The following is a 16715-nucleotide window of genomic DNA, read 5'->3' on the forward strand; positions in this document are numbered from 1 at the left end:
CAGTCTGCTTGTCCTTTCTAGTGGGAATGTCTCATCTCACAAGGTTGTGGATGGGACTCAGGATTCCACCTAAGGCCCTATACTCTGTAAAGGCTTTGTGCAAGGCCTATTTCAGTGGGCAATCTTGCCTTGTTTTATAGATAGAAGTTAATATGTCCATATCTCCGACATGATTGAAAGTTCTTTGACAAGAAGGGATATGGCATGTTTTTCTTACTTCAGTATTCTGGAAAGAATAGAAACATTTCTGACACAATTGCATTAAATAGATTAAATGTCAATGGTATAGTTACACAGTCAAGTTGTTTTCCCCCTTTTATATTCTTTTGTTATTTTGTAAACTGAATTATGTCAGTTATTCCCACCTAAATACTAAGACCATGTTATAAGAAATAAAAGTGTAATCTTCTGTGTGATGCAAACTAATAAAAATGACAGTGGAATACAGATTGTTAAAGCATAATTTTCTAATTCTGAAAATTGCCTTTCTTTTCAGAGAGACACATCTCAATCCAAAGGCAGCTTGCTGATCTAGAGAAGTTAGCTTTTGTAACTGAAGGGGATTTTGACTCTGCCAGTTCATTGAACTCAGATAATCTTGATACAGGTATTTCTATGTTTATTTGTTTTTACTACCTAATAGTTTGTCATTTTTCAGCTAAGGAAAACAATTTGCCTAGAATAGAATTTTATTCCTAGGAACTAGAACAGTAGAAAAAAAATATTTAGAAAGTTGATAACCTTCCATGTGCAAGGCACTGTGGAAATAAGACATTTCACAACTCCTTAGGGAAACTACAATCCCTTGAATCTTTAAAAACTGTGTGCTTTATAAGTTGTTGTTGGTTGTGGTAAGTGCCTTCAAGTTGATTCCAACTCATAGCAGTCCTCTGTTGGCATTCTGAGGAGCTGCTGGTGGATTTGAACTGTTGACCTTGTAGTTAGTACTTCAGTGATTATCCTACAGTACCACACTAGAACTTGCATTTAACTGTGACTTCTCAAAAAACTGTGGCTTAAGTAATATAGAGGCTTATTTTCTTTCACTTAAAAGACTTCCCAAGACAAGCAATTTAGGACAGGTATGAGAGTTTCACTCCTCAGAAACCCTATACAAGGTCACTGTGTGAACCAACTCATCAGCACTTAACAGCACAACAGTGAAAGTTCTATGATGAATTCAGTGCCCCAAGTCCATATCAGTTCCCCAAGTCCGTATTCAGTTCCCCAAGTTAGAAGTTATTCTAACTTCTTTAGTGCTTGGTTTTCATCCTCCCGATTGCCTTGTTGTTCCAAATAACTTGTAGAACTCCAGTCACAACTTCTCTCTTCTAAGGAGAAAGGAAGAAAAGGGGGAAAGGCTTAGACGCTGTCTTTAAAGAGCAGTTAGAGAAGCCTCCTCAGTGACTTCAGGGTAAATCCTTCGGCCAGAACTGTGTCACATGGTTTGTCTTTTGCTTCACGAGAGGTTGGGAAATGTCCTTTAGCTGGACACACTACCAATTATGAAGAAAATTTGTTTTCTTTTGGAAAAGATGAAGGAAGAAAAGAAATTGGGAAGAAACTTTTCTGCCACAAGGAAGTTACCAGTGTGTTGTTATATATATTTAATTTTATTTTTTAGTTTTACTTTCATAGATGAATTCTGAAGTTATTTTTGTAGTCTTGGTGTAGCACTGTAGGATAAGCACTGGACTGCTAACCACAAGGTCAGTGGTTTAAACCCACCAGCTAATTCTTGGAAACCCTATACAGGGTCGCTATGAGTCAGAATCATTTTGACAGCACTTAGCAACAGAAACAACAGTTATTTTTAGGAAGAATTGTTGTTGTTGTTGTTAAGTGCCATCGAGTCGGTTCCGACCCATAGTGACCCTGTACAGGGTTTCCGAGGGTATAAATCTTTACGGGAGTAGAAAGCCTCATCTTTCTCCCGCAGAGCGGAGAATACTAATCTATATACAGTAATTAAAGTATTCGTTCATTAGGATTTTTGTGTAAAGCATCTTAAGCTCTGCTTCCTACTACCCTTTTCAACTGTTTTACTGTACTCTGCCCTACTCCCAACAGTGTTTCAAAAATAAAGTTTTTCAAAAATTGATCCTGCCAATTTTTAATCATTTGTAAGGTCTCTTATGATCTTCTTCTTTACGCATATATTCTGTGATCTAGTACAATAATCACTTTGTAAATACTCTTAACTCCCTTGCCATTTTCCATCTTCTATCATACTTGCCAGGCAAATCCCCAACCTAATTAAAACCATGTTTCTATCTACTGCATACTTGCCTTAGAGCAGTGAAGCTTGATCAAGAAAAAAGCACACATAGAGCTCAAATAGATATTCATCACTACCTGGCAATACTGCTATATTTCCCTTGTAAAGTCCTTTTTCCACTCTTTAGAATAAATGTTTTATACTTCTCTCTTCTCCCCCAAATAAAGAAAATCTTAAAACCATTGATCCTCGGTTCCCCTCAGTGCAAACCCCCTTCCAAGACTAAGACTCAATGGGAATACACACTCTGATTGGTGACCACGCTTGTCACCGATAAGGGGAAGTGAGGGAAAAACAACAATGAAGTGGCGAGCTAAGCCCTACAATATGGAGAGTGAAGCATTCAGCTGATAAAAAGAGAGGGCATATGCACAAGAACACCCACACTTGCAGATAATACCCACTAGACCTGGCTTCAATGACTGGATGATCAGAGCTCAACCAGAAGAAGAAAGAAAAGGAAAAAAAGAGTAATCTGATGCAGTTTGATGAACTTGACCTACACCTATAGAAGCAGTAGGTCAAAAGAGGGAACAAATTCTTACAGCAAGAATCATTACCATCCCCTACAAACACAGAGTAGATAGGGATGGGCAACTTGGACATTGGCTACCCAAAATGGGGAGGGAAGGCCAAAAAAGCAAAAAAGGAACAACCCAAAAACCTTCAAAAGGAAACCAAAAAAAAGGGGGCCTGGAGGAAGGCAGAATCTCCAGTGAATAGCATCCAATCTGCCTAGGCGGAGTTGATGAAATGAAATGCAGATGGGTCTCTTGTGACACAATAGTGAATAATTTTTATCAGGACTGATTGTGAAGGTTGGAGATGTAAAGGTAGACATTTTATAGCAAGGAAGGAAGTGATTAACTTTTCAGTCTAGGAGCAGAGGTCCCTAGGACCATCAAGGGAGAAGAGCAGAGAGCAGGACCCTATCCAGAGAAACAGTGATGCCTAAGATGGAGGCAGAGACAATGATGTGGAGCAATGGAGCAGCTGGGGGCTTTAGATCCAGAGAGGGAGAGCAACTGTGTGCTGAAGACTGGGGGGGAGGGGCTAGTGTAGGGGGCAGGCTTGCAGGGTATACCTTTGGTTGGTTGATGATGCATGAAGGGGATTGTAACCATGGCAATGATACGATGTACGATAGAATGAATGTAAAACTAATGTTCTCCCATGTAAACTATCATATAATTCACAATAAAACACTTAAAAAAAAACCACTGATCCTGCCATTTTTTAATCATCTGTAGTGTCTCTCGTGTGCTTCCTTCTTCACGCACCTTAGAATTTCTGATCTAATACAATAATCACTTTGTAAATACAGACTCTCTTGCGCCTCCCCCTCTGTTAGACAAAATAGAAGCACTATACCAAAAACTCATTCATCTTTCCATCACAGAATACCATACTACCTCCATCTATACCTATAGTCTCTCCCTTACCCTTTATTTTAATAGATGCTATTGTTATGAAGTACCATCAAGTTAGTGACCCAGTATAGGGCTTCTGAGGCACAAAGCCTCATCTATCTCCCACAGATTGGTTGGTGGGCTCAAAACGCTGACCTTGTGGTTTCCAGTCCAGTGCTTATCCTATAGAGTCACCACTCTACCCAATAGGTAATATATCCCTACTTTTATCACATAAGCACTGGACTGCTATCCACAAGGTTGGTGGTTCAAACCCACCAGCTACTCCTTGGAAACCCAGTGGAGGGTCGCTATGAGTTGGAACCAACTCAGTGGCACTTAACTACCATTAATATCGATGGCTCTTCTAGAATTCTAGATCCCTTTTCTCACCTGTGCACTGTATGCTATTTTTCTCTTGATTGCATTCTTCTCATCAACATGCAGACATGCTTCAGTATTTGTTTCTAAAACAAAGGACATAAAAAATTCTTGATCCCATGCCCTTTTCCAATTGTTAATTGTGAGGTTTATATCCTTCCACTTTATGAGGTTAAAAAAAAAAAGCTTGATCTTGTGGTTTCCTTTCTCTGATTCTCTGTCTGTCCTACTGGAACTGTTTTTATAAAGGTTGCTAATTACCTTTTTTTTCTTGCCAAATTCAAAATTCATTTCTTCAGTTTCATTTCAGGGAGGATGTGTTGCGATAGTGGTTTACAACAGTGGTTCCCAAACTTTTGGTCTCAGGACACTTATGCTCTTAAAAATTATAGAGGACCCCAAAGAGGTTTTGTTTATGTGGGTTATGTCTATCAACATTTATAATTAATAGAAATTAAAATAACTTGAAAATTAAGAATTCATTCATCTTAATAAAACCATTACATTTTAGCATAAATAACATTTTTTGAAAATAGCTTTCCCAAACAAAATATCACCAAGTAAAGTGGCATTGCTGTACATTTTTATATATCTCTTAATATCTAACGTAGTAAAAGACAGCTGTATTTACGTATCTGCATCTCCATTTAGTGGTGGTCACATGTCAGGGGTCCTCTGTTAAAGAAGACTTTAACACTCACAAGATAATAGAATATAAGGGGCAAGTTTTACTGTACACTCATAAGAGAATGAAAGTGTAAGTCTTGTTATTACCATGGAAATTCTTTTGACCTCCAGACCCCCAGGGGTTCTCAAGCCACTGTTTGAAATGCACTGGTTTACATCATGAACCCTGGAGCCAGACTTGTTAGTTTCTGATCCTAGTTCTGCTACTACCTACCTATTCAAAGGGCTTCAAAAATATCTATTATCTTTGAATTCTATTTTTTTCTACAAGTTTTTTGAAGCCCGTTCGTATGACTTGTATAAGTTACTTAATCTCTCTTTGCTCAGTTTTATTTTGCCCCTTTAAAATAGGGACAGTACTACCTGCCTCAGGTAAGGGTGAAATGTGCTGATACATGTGAAGCACAAAGTGGAAAATACTAAAAAAGTTTTACTATCATTTAACCTTTCAGTAGTAGTCATTATAACTATTCTGCCTTTTTTCTCTCTCTTGCCTTCTGTGACACCACCCTCTCCTGATTTTCACCCTACCCTAGTCACCTTTCTCTATGTGCACCTTCTAATTGATGTGGAACTAGAACTCGAAGTCAGGTCTGTCTGACTCCATTTCTGTGCTTCTACCATGTTGCTTTCATTCATAGTAACAACTTTTTCCTATTTATGATTAGCTTCTGTCTGTTTTATTACTGAGTGTTCTAAATTGCAATGTATTTAACTTTAAGCCATTGTAATTTCCTTTTGAAGTAGGCAGAATTGTTGCTGTTGTTTTTAAGTGCCATCGAGTCAATTCTGACCCATAGCGACCCTGTATAGGGTTTCCAAGGAGCAGTTGGTGAACTTGAACTGCCGACCTTACAGTTCAAACAGTCTGGTGCATTAACCCACAGTGCCATACCAGGACTCCTAGGCAGAATATAAAATAATAACGATAATTTGTACTTATATTTGCATTGCAGTGGACTATGAACCACAAATTCTGCAGTTCAAACCCACCAGCTGCTCCTCAGAAACCCTATACAGCGTTGCTATGAGTCAGAACTGACTCGATGACACTTAACAACCACAATACTATTTGTATTGTGTTATGTTTAAAAGATGTTTGTTGGATTAAAAATTGTTAGGGAACTCATTATTTCTGCATTTTATTGCTTTAAAGTTGAACTTGTACACCATTCATCAAAATTTTAATTTGAGATACATTTCTTAGTATATAGGGCTCCTATTTGGTTAAACTGCACATAAATTAAAAATGCAGTAATTGGACACAGTGGGACTAACCTTGGCCCCCAGTGTCCATATAGCAATTGTATTGCTTCCCATCTTTTCTCTCTAGTTCCTTTTTTACATCTTTGTAATGCTACAGGATTTGGTGCCACCATAGTACTTAAAATACTATAAACCCTACAGTAGAAACTTAGGCTATGTGTTCTGCTCCTGCCTCTTGGAGTATGATAATTGCTGCCCTTTCCCCTGTCCAGAGTACAGAGAGTGTACTGTCTGGCAGGCAGTTTGTCCAGTGACAAGAATATCAGTTATCAGCAGAAAGACTGTTCAGATAAAAAAGAAAAATTAATAATCATGTGGTAAAATTATTGTTAATTACTGGGTGCAGGGTCGCTATGGGTCAGAACTGACTCAATGGCCCTTAACAACAACAATAACATATGATAAGCTATATAGTGCTGCTAAGCAAGATCAGCAGTTCAAATCCATCAGCCACTCCTTGGAAACCCTATACAGGGTTGCTGTGAGTTGGAATCAAGCCTGTAGCACTTAGTAACAACAACCTCCTAGATCAGAGATAAAGACTTCTCCTGAAACTTAAGAAAGACTAAGAATGGAAAGGGGGTGGTTCACCTGTTACTTCTTATAGCTGATTCCTGCCATTCATAGATAGTATATTCTGTGCTTCATTGCTTCTTTATTCTTTTTCAGGAAGCAAACAGGCTTGTCCATTGTGCCCTAAGGAAAAATTAAGAGCTTGTAATAGCCATAAACTTCGTCGCCATCTTCAAAATTTACACTGGAAAGTCTCTGTTGAATTTGAAGGTTAGTATTTTTCTGATTATTAAAAAGTGATTCCATTTAATTCAGTATTTGGTTCGAGGTATTTTTGCACAATCAAATATTTTCCGTTTTAAAATTATGTTGTTAAGTGCTGTTGAATCAGTTCCGACGTACAGCAACCTTGTGTAGGGTTTCCAAGAAGTAGCTGGTGGGTTTGAGACACCAACCTTGCAGTTACCAGTCCTATCGTACACCAGGACTCCAGTTTAAAATTTTAATTAAATACAATATAAAAGGGGCATACTACCCCTTTTATATTGTGTATTTAATAAAAAAGCACATGCCTCTTGAGACAATAGAAAACATAACGTTAGTTCAGCCAACATATACGAGGAGATTCAAAAAGTTTATGAATGAATTCCATTATCTTAAAATTTCATTTTCAGTGAACTTCTTCAATCCACTTTGTATTAAGCATCTACTCTCTGCTGGGTACTCTGCTCACCTTTGGGGGTCCAAGTTGCTTAGTGAGTAATAGATTAATTAGTTATACTTTTCTTTTGTAGAACCATTGCCATGTAATACATATTTTGAAGGTATATTAAACATAGCAAAACAAGAAAATTTGAAAAATTGATACAACTTTTGGAAAAGAGAAGACAATTCTTTTTTCACATGATGGTATCAAAAAGTAATATATTTAGTAAGAAAGCAAGATATAAGATAAATATTCAGAAATCATAGCGCTAGTTCTAGAGACATGGTAATTACAAGCAAATATACCATTTATAATAATGCCACAAGTTGGAGGACCAAATTAACAAAATGATCCATATAAGGAGAAAAAACAAGTTAAAGGACAAAAAATTCTGAAATCTTATGAAGTTAAAAGACTTAATAGAATTCTAGATAATAAAAACAATGTTTTCAAAATGTCATTTAATGATCAGAACTTATCTAGAGAAAGATAAAAACAATTTTTGATTAAGGAAACAATTGTAAATTGCTGAAGTTTGATGAATTTGACCTATACTTATGGATGTAGTAGCTCAAAATACCAATTGAGAGGGAAGAAGTCTTCACATCAAGTATCAATCTTATCCCCTCTGTATACAGGGTTGATAGGGACAAGTAACTTAGACATTGGCTACCTAAAGTGGGGCGGGGGTTGGGGGGAGCTATAAAGGCATGAAGTAAGTAACTGGCTTACAAGTTTTCAAGAGGGAGTTTAGTTTCAGAGTATGCAGGAAAAGGTAGAATCCCCACTGAATGTTTTTTCATCTAGTCTAGCTAGGTCTGGTGAAAGGAGGTGGGGAAAAGATTCTTATGATTCAATCGTGAATAATTGTCATCATGACTAATTGCAACTATCACAACTATAAAAGTATAAGTTTTGTAACAAAAAGCCAGGGGTAGTTAATCTTACAGTCCAGAAACAAAGGACCCTAGGGCCGTCAAGGGAGAAGAACATGAGTGGAATGTAGGACCCTATCCAGAGAAGCAGTGACATCAGAGATGGAGGCAGAGAGGAGGACATGAAGAGATAGAGCAGCTGAGGACTCTAGACTCATGGAAAGAGAAAGGTTATGTGTTGGTGGCCAGTAGGCAGGCTTGCAGAATGTGTCCTTGAGTGTTTAAATGATTATATATATTCCTAAGTGTTGTTGAAGTTCTGTTCTAAATAGAACCACAGTTACATTGCATCCCATCTTCTGTGACCAGTTTTCTTCTTCCAGAGCAGTCAGGAATCATGGTTTTTGTTGTTAGGCGCCGTTAAGTCAGTCCCAACTCATAGTGACCTTATGCACGACAAAACGAAGCACTGACCTGTCCTGTGCCAACTTTACAGTGGTTGTTAGACTTGAGCCCATTGCTGATGCCACTGTGCCATCCCGTTGGGGGTCTTCCTTTTTCACTGACCCTCCACTTTATGAAGCATAATGTCATTCTACAGGAAATGGTCCCTCATAATGTGTCCAAAATATGAGCGACAAAGTCTGACTTTCCTGACTTCTAAGGAGCATTCTGATTGTAGTTCTTTCGACACAGATTTGTTTGTTCTTCTAGCAGTCCATGGTACTTTTAATATTCTTCTCCAACACCATAACTCATCGATTTTTTACGGTCTTTATTAATCATTGTCCAACTTTAACAAGCATATGAGTCTATTGAAAATTCCACGGCTTTGGTCAGGCACACTGATATCTTTGCTCTAGAACACTTTAAAGATGTCTTGTGCAGCATGTTTGTCTAATACAATACATCATTTGATTTCTTGACTGTTAGTTCTATGAGTGTTGACAGTGAATCCAAGCAAAATGAAGTCTTTGACAACTTCACTATTTTCTCTGTTCATCGTGATGTTGTTTATTGGTACAACCCATACCGAAGGCTGTGGTCTTTAATTTTCATCAGTAAGTATTTTAAGTCCTCTTTGCTTTCTTTCAGCAAACAAAGTTGTATCATCTGCATATTGTAGGTTGTTAATCAGTCTTCCTCCAATCCTTATACCACATTTTACTTTAAATAATCCAGCTTCTCAGCATACAGATTGAATAAGTATGGTGGAAGAATACATCCCTGGTGCATACCTTTCCTGATTTTAAAGCATTCAGTGTCCCCTTGTTCTCTTGTAAAGACTGCTTCTGATCTATGTAAACTTCTTTCTGGTATTCTCTGCTTTCCACCTAGATATCAGCAATGATATCCCTATACCACATCCTCATCTGAATCTGGCTCGATCCTCTGTCAGTTCCCTCTCAATGTACTGTTGCAGCGGTTTTAATTATCTCTAGCAAAATTTTATTTGCCTTGATATTAATTATATTGTCCAATGGCCTCCACATTTTGTTGCATCATCTCTCTTTAGAATGGGCAGAGATATCCATCTCTTCCAATCAGTTAGCCAGGGTGCTGTCTTCCCAATTTCTTGGCATAGAAGAGTGAGTGCCTCCAGGGCTGCATCAGTTTGTTGAAGCACTTCCATGTGTATTTTATCAATTCCCAGAGCTTTGTTCTTTTACAATGCCTTTAGTGCACCATGAAATTCTATTTTCAGCACCGTTTGCTCTTGATCATATTGCTTCCTCTTGAAATGGTTGAACATCGACCAATTCTTTTTGGTACAGTGACTCTGTATCTGGTCCACTTTATATGATACTTTCTGCATCATTCAATATTTTGCCTATGGAATCCTTCAATATTGCTAGTCAAGGCTTGAATTTTTTCTTCAGTTCTTTCAGCTTTAGAAATGCTAACTAAGCTTGTTCTTCCCTTTTGGTTTTCTAATCCCCGGTCTTTGCACATTTCATTATAACATTTAACTAAGTCTTCTCGAGTTGGCCTTTGAAATTTTCTATTTAACTCATTTATCTCCCATTTCTTCCATTTGCTTTAGTATTTTTACTCTGGAGAGCAAGTTTCAGAGTCTCTTCTGACATCAATTTTGGTCTTTTCCTTCTTTTTTATTTCTCAATGACCTTTTGCTTTCTTGTATAGTGTTCTTGATGTCGTCCCACAAGTCTTCTGGTATTCGGACATTGGTGTCTAATTCATCATTTCTTCCAGTTGCTTTAGCTTCTCTACTCTCAGAAGCAAGTTCAGAGTCTCTTCTGGATATCTACTGTGGCTTTTTCTTTTTTTTCCTGCCTTTTTTATGACTTTTTGTTTGCTTTATTTATGTTGTTTGTTCTTACTGTCATGCAACAAAATCTTGTGGTCTTCATGCATAATGCATTAAATGTGTTCTTGAGATGGTTTCTAAATTCAGGTGAAACATACTTAACATCATATTTTGGCTCTCGTGGACTTGTTTTAATTTTCTTCAATTTCATCATGAACTTACATATGAACAATGGATGGTTCTGTGCCAAAGTCAACCACTGGCTTTGTTTTGGCTGATAATATTGAGATTCAACATTGCTCTTCCTGTTTATCATATCTGGTGAGGTCCATGTGTGTAGTTTCCATTTCTGATTTTGAGAAAAATATACTTTCAGTGAATAAGTCACTGGTCTTGCAAAATTATATAATGCCATATCCAGCATTATTGCTATCACCAAGGCCATAGTTTCCAACTACTGTTCCTTCTTTGTTTCTAACTTTCACATCCAATCACCAATAATTATCAATGCATCTTGATTGCATGTTTGATTAATTTCAGACTGGAGAATGGATCCTTCAACTTCATAATCACTGTCTTTAGTGGTTTCTGTGGTAATTTGAATAATCATGATATTAACTGGTCTTCCCTGTTGTTGTTGTTGTTAAGTGCCATTGAGTTGGTTCCATCTCATAGCGACCCTATATAGAGTGTCCGAGGAGCAACAGGTGAGCTTGAACCACTGACCTTACAGTTCAAATGGCTTTGCAGTCTGGCTCATTAACTCACAGTGTCACACCAGGACTCGGTCTGTAGGTGTATGGATATTATCTTATCACAGACAGCATTGTACTTCAAGATGGATCTTGAGATGTTCTATTTGATGATGGATGCAATGCCATTCCATTCAATTTGTCACTTCCAGCATAGTAAAGTGTATAATTAGCAGATTCAGAATGGCTAGTGCCATTCCATTTCAGCTCACTAACCTGGGATGTCATTTTTTATGAGTTTCATTTCATTTATACAACTTCCAGTTTTCTTAAATTCATACTTCATACATTCCATGTTCTACTTATTAATGGATGTTTACTGCTGTTTCTTTTCATTTTGAGTTGTGCCACATCAGCAAATGAATATCATGAAGGCTTAACTACTCCATCCAGTTCATTAAAATCAAATCTACTTTGAGGAGGCAGTTCTTTCCCGGTCATATTTTGAGTTCCTTCTAACCTGTGGTGCTCATCTTCTAGCCTATATCTGACATTATTCTGCTGCTATTCATAATGTAACATCTTCCATCAGTATATCTGATCATGATAAGCTGCTTTTCAGGTCTTTAAGGTTTATTTATTTAAGGATTTCTCTCCTTTCAAGTCTGAGTCTGGAAGGTCTGCTGAATCCTGTTTGCCATGTGTGGCTGTGCTGGATTTTAAAATGCTGGTGACATAGCTTCCAGCAACACACAAGCCACTACAGAATGACAAACTGACAGACGAGTGGTGGAGCAGCTGGTGGGTTTAAACTTCTGACCTTGGGATTAGCAATTCAGTGTTTATCCTCAGTGCCACCAGTGTTCTGTATATAAGCATTTGTTGTTGTTGTTAAGTGCTGTCAAGTCAGTTCCAACTTATAGCGACCCTGTAGAGCATTTCCAAGGAGTAGTTGCTGGGTTTGAAGTGCCAACCTTGCATTAGCAATCCAGTGCTTATCCTACAGTGCCACAAGTTATCAAATATGGTTACCCTAAGTTTCAACCAAACGGGATGAAACAAGACACTATGAGACCCAGAAAAGAAGCCTGAACTACACCATAGCTATCTTGTTAACAGTAATGTTAAGATAGTAACTAGACCCTTAAACCAAACCAAACCAAAACCACTTGCATTGAGTCCATTTTGACTCATAGTGAGTCTATAGGACAGAGTACAACTGCCCTATAGGGTTTTCTGCGACTCTAAATCTTTGCATAAATTCCTTCAAGGTGTGACTCATCTTTCTTCTGAGGAACGGTTGGTAGATTCAAACCACCAACCTTTTAGTGAGCAGCTTAACCCACTACACTATCAGTGTTCCCCTAACTAGACCCTTGTTGTTAAGTGCTGTCAAGTTAGTTTTGACTTATAGCAACCCTATACAGGGTTTCTCAGGAACAGCTGGTGGGTTTGAACTACTGACCTGTGATTAACAGTCCAATGTTTGTTGTTTGTTCTATAGCGCCACACCAGGACCCTTAGGGAAAGGGAATTAGAGACGAACTCTGATGCCTCCTAACTTTTTTGTTGAAACGTGCATAGGGATATATAGAAATCCATATTGACTTTTTGTTTAAAAAAAATCTAAGGAAGCTGTCATTATTTTAAAAGTTCTCTTATGTGTTTTATTTAGGCCATTGTTTAACCATTATTATTCTAGTCCTCCAAGTTATTCTTGCCTTTTAAAGTGCTTGTGATGTTTCCCTTAGGTGTAGGTTCTTACATATACCAGGTTTTTGGGATCTTTCACATGATAGTAATCAGATAGGCAATGAAGCTATGATAGTTTATGTCTTATTGAACAGGCCTAAAAGTAGTTGGTGAATGTGTTGAGGATAGAACCAGTAAGTTCTCGTTGATTGGATATAAGAATTGAGAAAGTGAATAATGCTGGGGTTTGGGATATGGGGACTAGAAAAGTGGAGATGTACTTCACTGAGCTGTAGAAGACTGCATGAGGACCAGATGTGGGGAAGAAGACCAGGACCTCAAATTTAAACTTGTAAAGATTGAGATGCAGTTGGGCTCTAGCAGATACAAGTGTAGAGTTTTAGGAGAAGGATTGGACTGGAGAGATAATATTTGGCAGTTGTCAGAATATTGAAAGCCATGAGACTGAATGGGTGTGTATGTAGATGGAAAAAAAATTCCTTCAAGGTGTGAGTCCTGAGGCAATTCAACATTTAAAACATTTAAGAGAAATAATTGGATGTAAGGTGTGGATAAAGTATGGGAAGAAAGGAATTAAGGATAATTTAGAGGCTTTGAGTTAGAAGTGACTATAAGACTTTTTTAAATAAAACAAAGTATAAGAGACTTGGGTCAAGAAGAATGATAAATATAGTCTTTGAAAAATGGATGGTTTTGAAATTCATACCAAATTCATAGATCCTTAATAGATATGTATATATGTTTCTGCCATTGAGTTGAGTCCGATTCATAGCAACCTAGTGGAATAAAATCTTGCCCGGTTCTGCATCTTCACAATTACCAGCACGTTTGAGTCTGTTATAATAGCTATTGTGTCAGTCCATTTCTCCGAGGGTCTCTTTTGCCCTTACTGGCCTCTGCTTCTCCAAATGTGATATCTTCATGATAACGTAGCCAAATCAAGTGAGCTGAACAATATCCTATTGTCATCCATAATGCTTTCATTGGCAAATTGGCTCAAGTAAATTGCCATCCCTTTCTTTCTAGCCTCTTTTCGTCTGGAATCTCCCCAGAAACCTGTTCATTATAGGTGATCCTAGTATTTGAGATTCTGGTGTCACAACTTCCAAGACTACATGAGCCATCACAGTACTACTGTGGGTGATGGCAATGGGAAACAGGGATCTGACTCTGTGGAGCAAATTTGAACTAGAGATATAACTTGGGATTCCTTTCCACAGTGGAGATGGTTGTTGTTGTTATGTGCCATGGAGTCGATTCCGACTCATAGCGACCCTGTACAGGGTTTCCAAGGCTGTAAATCTTTACAGAAGCAGAAAGCCTCCTCTTTCTCCCACGGAATAGCTGGTAGTTTCAAACTGGTGACCATAAGATAGCAGCCCAATTCGTAACTACTACGCTACCAGAGTTCTGTGTGGAGATGGTAGCAATCAGGAAAGGAATTAAAATTACCAAGAAAGTGAGAATAAACGTCGCATAGTTACCTAGTTTAAAGAATATAAACATTTTAGGGTATAAGATAAATAATGCACAGACAAAATATTGTTAAGGCTTTAGTTTTTTTTACCTGAATCCACAATCAATGTCCATGGAAGCAGCAGTCAAGATAATCAAACATTTTGATTTGGGAAAATCTGCAAAAGACCTCTTTAAAGTGTTAAGAAGCAAGGTGTGACTTTGAAGACTAAGGTACACCTGACCAAAGCCATGATCATTTTCAGTTGCTTCTTATGCATGCAAAAGTGGGACTATGAATAGGGAAGAATGAAGGATTGATGCCTTTGACTTATGACAAAGATTATTTCATACACCATGAACTACCAGAAGAATGAACAAATCTGTCTTATAAGTACAACTGGAATACTCCTTAGAAGTGAGGATGGTGAGACTTTATCTCACATACTTTGGGCATGTTTTCAGAGGGACTAGTCCTAGGGAAGGACGTCATGTTTGGAAAAGTAAAGAATCAGTAATACCCTCAATAAGATATATTTACACTGTGCCTGTAACATGGGCTCAAATATGGCAACAATTGTGAAGATGGCACAGATCCAGGCATTGTTTCATTCTGTTGTCCATAGGGTCACTATGGCTTGGAACTGACTCTCGCACTTAACAATAACAACAACAAGGATACAAGATTGGAATGAGGATCTGTAAAGAACATTAAAAGGATAAGAAAACAACCAGAATAATGTACCATGTCGTAAACAAAAAAGCTGTATACTGGTAAAACTCCAGTGTAAGGCAAAGAAGCTCAAGATTACAAAAAAGGTCATAGTGCCAGAAACAGTTGATTAAACCAAGACCAAGAGAATGCTAGCAGAAGCAGGATTTGAATTGGATCTCTTGTTTTGTTGTTGTTTTTTCATTTTTTGTGTATGTGTGAAATGTATCTGTTTTTTATATTATTTCATATGTAGTAAGTTATACATTAAGGCAACCACATTCAGGTATATAAATGGCATTACAAATACAAAAATAATCTTGTTCTTACCAAGTAAAATTTCGTAATACTTTTTATGCAAATTAGGTTATGCTTAATAATGTTTAATGATAATTAAATACTTAACGAACAATGATAAGACAACTAGCTAATTATTATTTATTCTAGGTTATAGGATGTGCATCTGTCACTTACCTTGTCGACCAGTAAAACCAAACATTATTGGAGAACAGGTAATTAAAAATTAGATTTTTATTCTAAAATTTAACCCTCTTTAACAGAAGTTCAACTTTTACTTGCTTTAATATTGGCATTTTGGTTTACTTTAAGGTTGATATTTTATGCACTGATTCACACTCCTTCTCCTCAGGCTCTTTTTAAGTTTGGTTTTACAAAGGACAGAATCAAAAAACTGAATTCTTAACAACTTAAAAGTACATATGTTTGTTTTAAAGATAGATTTGATGTGTAGGACAAACAAAGTATAAAGTGTTTTTTAGTGACATTATTCTGAATATATACTAGTTAATGAGTTCTCGTTATTCAGTTTTCTTTAGGCTAACTCAAAACAGGAAGCTGTTAGGCTAAAAAGCAATAATCCTATACAGTATTTTGGACAGTCCTTGGCCTGTCAACCCTGTTCAAGGTCTTTTGAATGCGATAGCTGCTGTACCAGGTGGAAACCTGGGTAGCTTTCTTGACTATTTACTTGCTATCAGGTACCAAAGAAGGTTGACATATCAAGAGTAAAAGACACCAAAACTGATAAAGTTCTTTTGGACCCATCATAGAGCCGTTGGTGTAATGTTTTTGCTTCAAATTATGAAGAAATTAGGAAATGAGAATTTTTTACTTGGAAGAATATAATTTCTGTTACATGCTTAACTTCTAGAGGTTTGATAGAAGTGACTCAGATTTTCAGAAATCTTGTGAGTGTGTTGTTAAACATTAAAATTTGATGTCTGTCATTAAAAATTAAATTATATAAACTTAACAGTTAAATAAATTATATTAAAAACAAAAGTAATACATATTAAAATTTACCTCTCCCTAATCATTTTCCTGCATTTTTCAGTTAATCTATGCTTTGTTGGTTGGTGGAAATGCTCTAGATTGGTACAGTATTGTACATCTCCTCCTAAAGGATATTACATTGATCATTTGAAATCTATCACAGTTTTTGAAATCAGTTTAAAATAGTTGGAAATCAGTCATAGTGGAAGTTTTTTTGTTTGGTTTTTACTTTTTATGAATTGGGTGAAGATTTACAGAGCAGATCTTTAGTTTTAGATTCAAGAAATCATGCATTCTTCATTTCAGTTCATTGATTAAAATCGCCTCAATATAATATCACTTATCCTACTTCCTCCCTGTTTTTCTTGTCTTCATTCCCCCTTGTTTCTCAACCCTTAGTGGACTTTGTTATTAATGTTGTGCCATTGAGTTGGTTCTGATTCTTAGCAACCCCATATAGGGTTTC

General features: G+C 37.1%; 1 protein-coding gene across 2 annotated transcripts in view; it reads left to right on the forward strand.

Annotated features, from left to right (window-relative positions):
* The window catches only part of TRMT1L (tRNA methyltransferase 1 homolog (S. cerevisiae)-like), a 57516-nt gene that overhangs the window by 8054 nt on the left and 32747 nt on the right, over window positions 1-16715 (forward strand). For both annotated transcript variants that reach the window (XM_006872704.1, XM_006872705.1), the window contains 3 exons: window positions 497-607; window positions 6691-6804; window positions 15404-15468. In XM_006872704.1, coding sequence (XP_006872766.1) covers window positions 497-607; window positions 6691-6804; window positions 15404-15468 — 290 coding nt within the window. The remainder of the gene's footprint in view (window positions 1-496; window positions 608-6690; window positions 6805-15403; window positions 15469-16715) is intronic.

Source organism: Chrysochloris asiatica, unplaced genomic scaffold, assembly GCF_000296735.1.
Source record: "Chrysochloris asiatica unplaced genomic scaffold, ChrAsi1.0 scaffold00210, whole genome shotgun sequence".
NCBI classification, from domain to species: Eukaryota; Metazoa; Chordata; class Mammalia; order Afrosoricida; family Chrysochloridae; genus Chrysochloris; species Chrysochloris asiatica.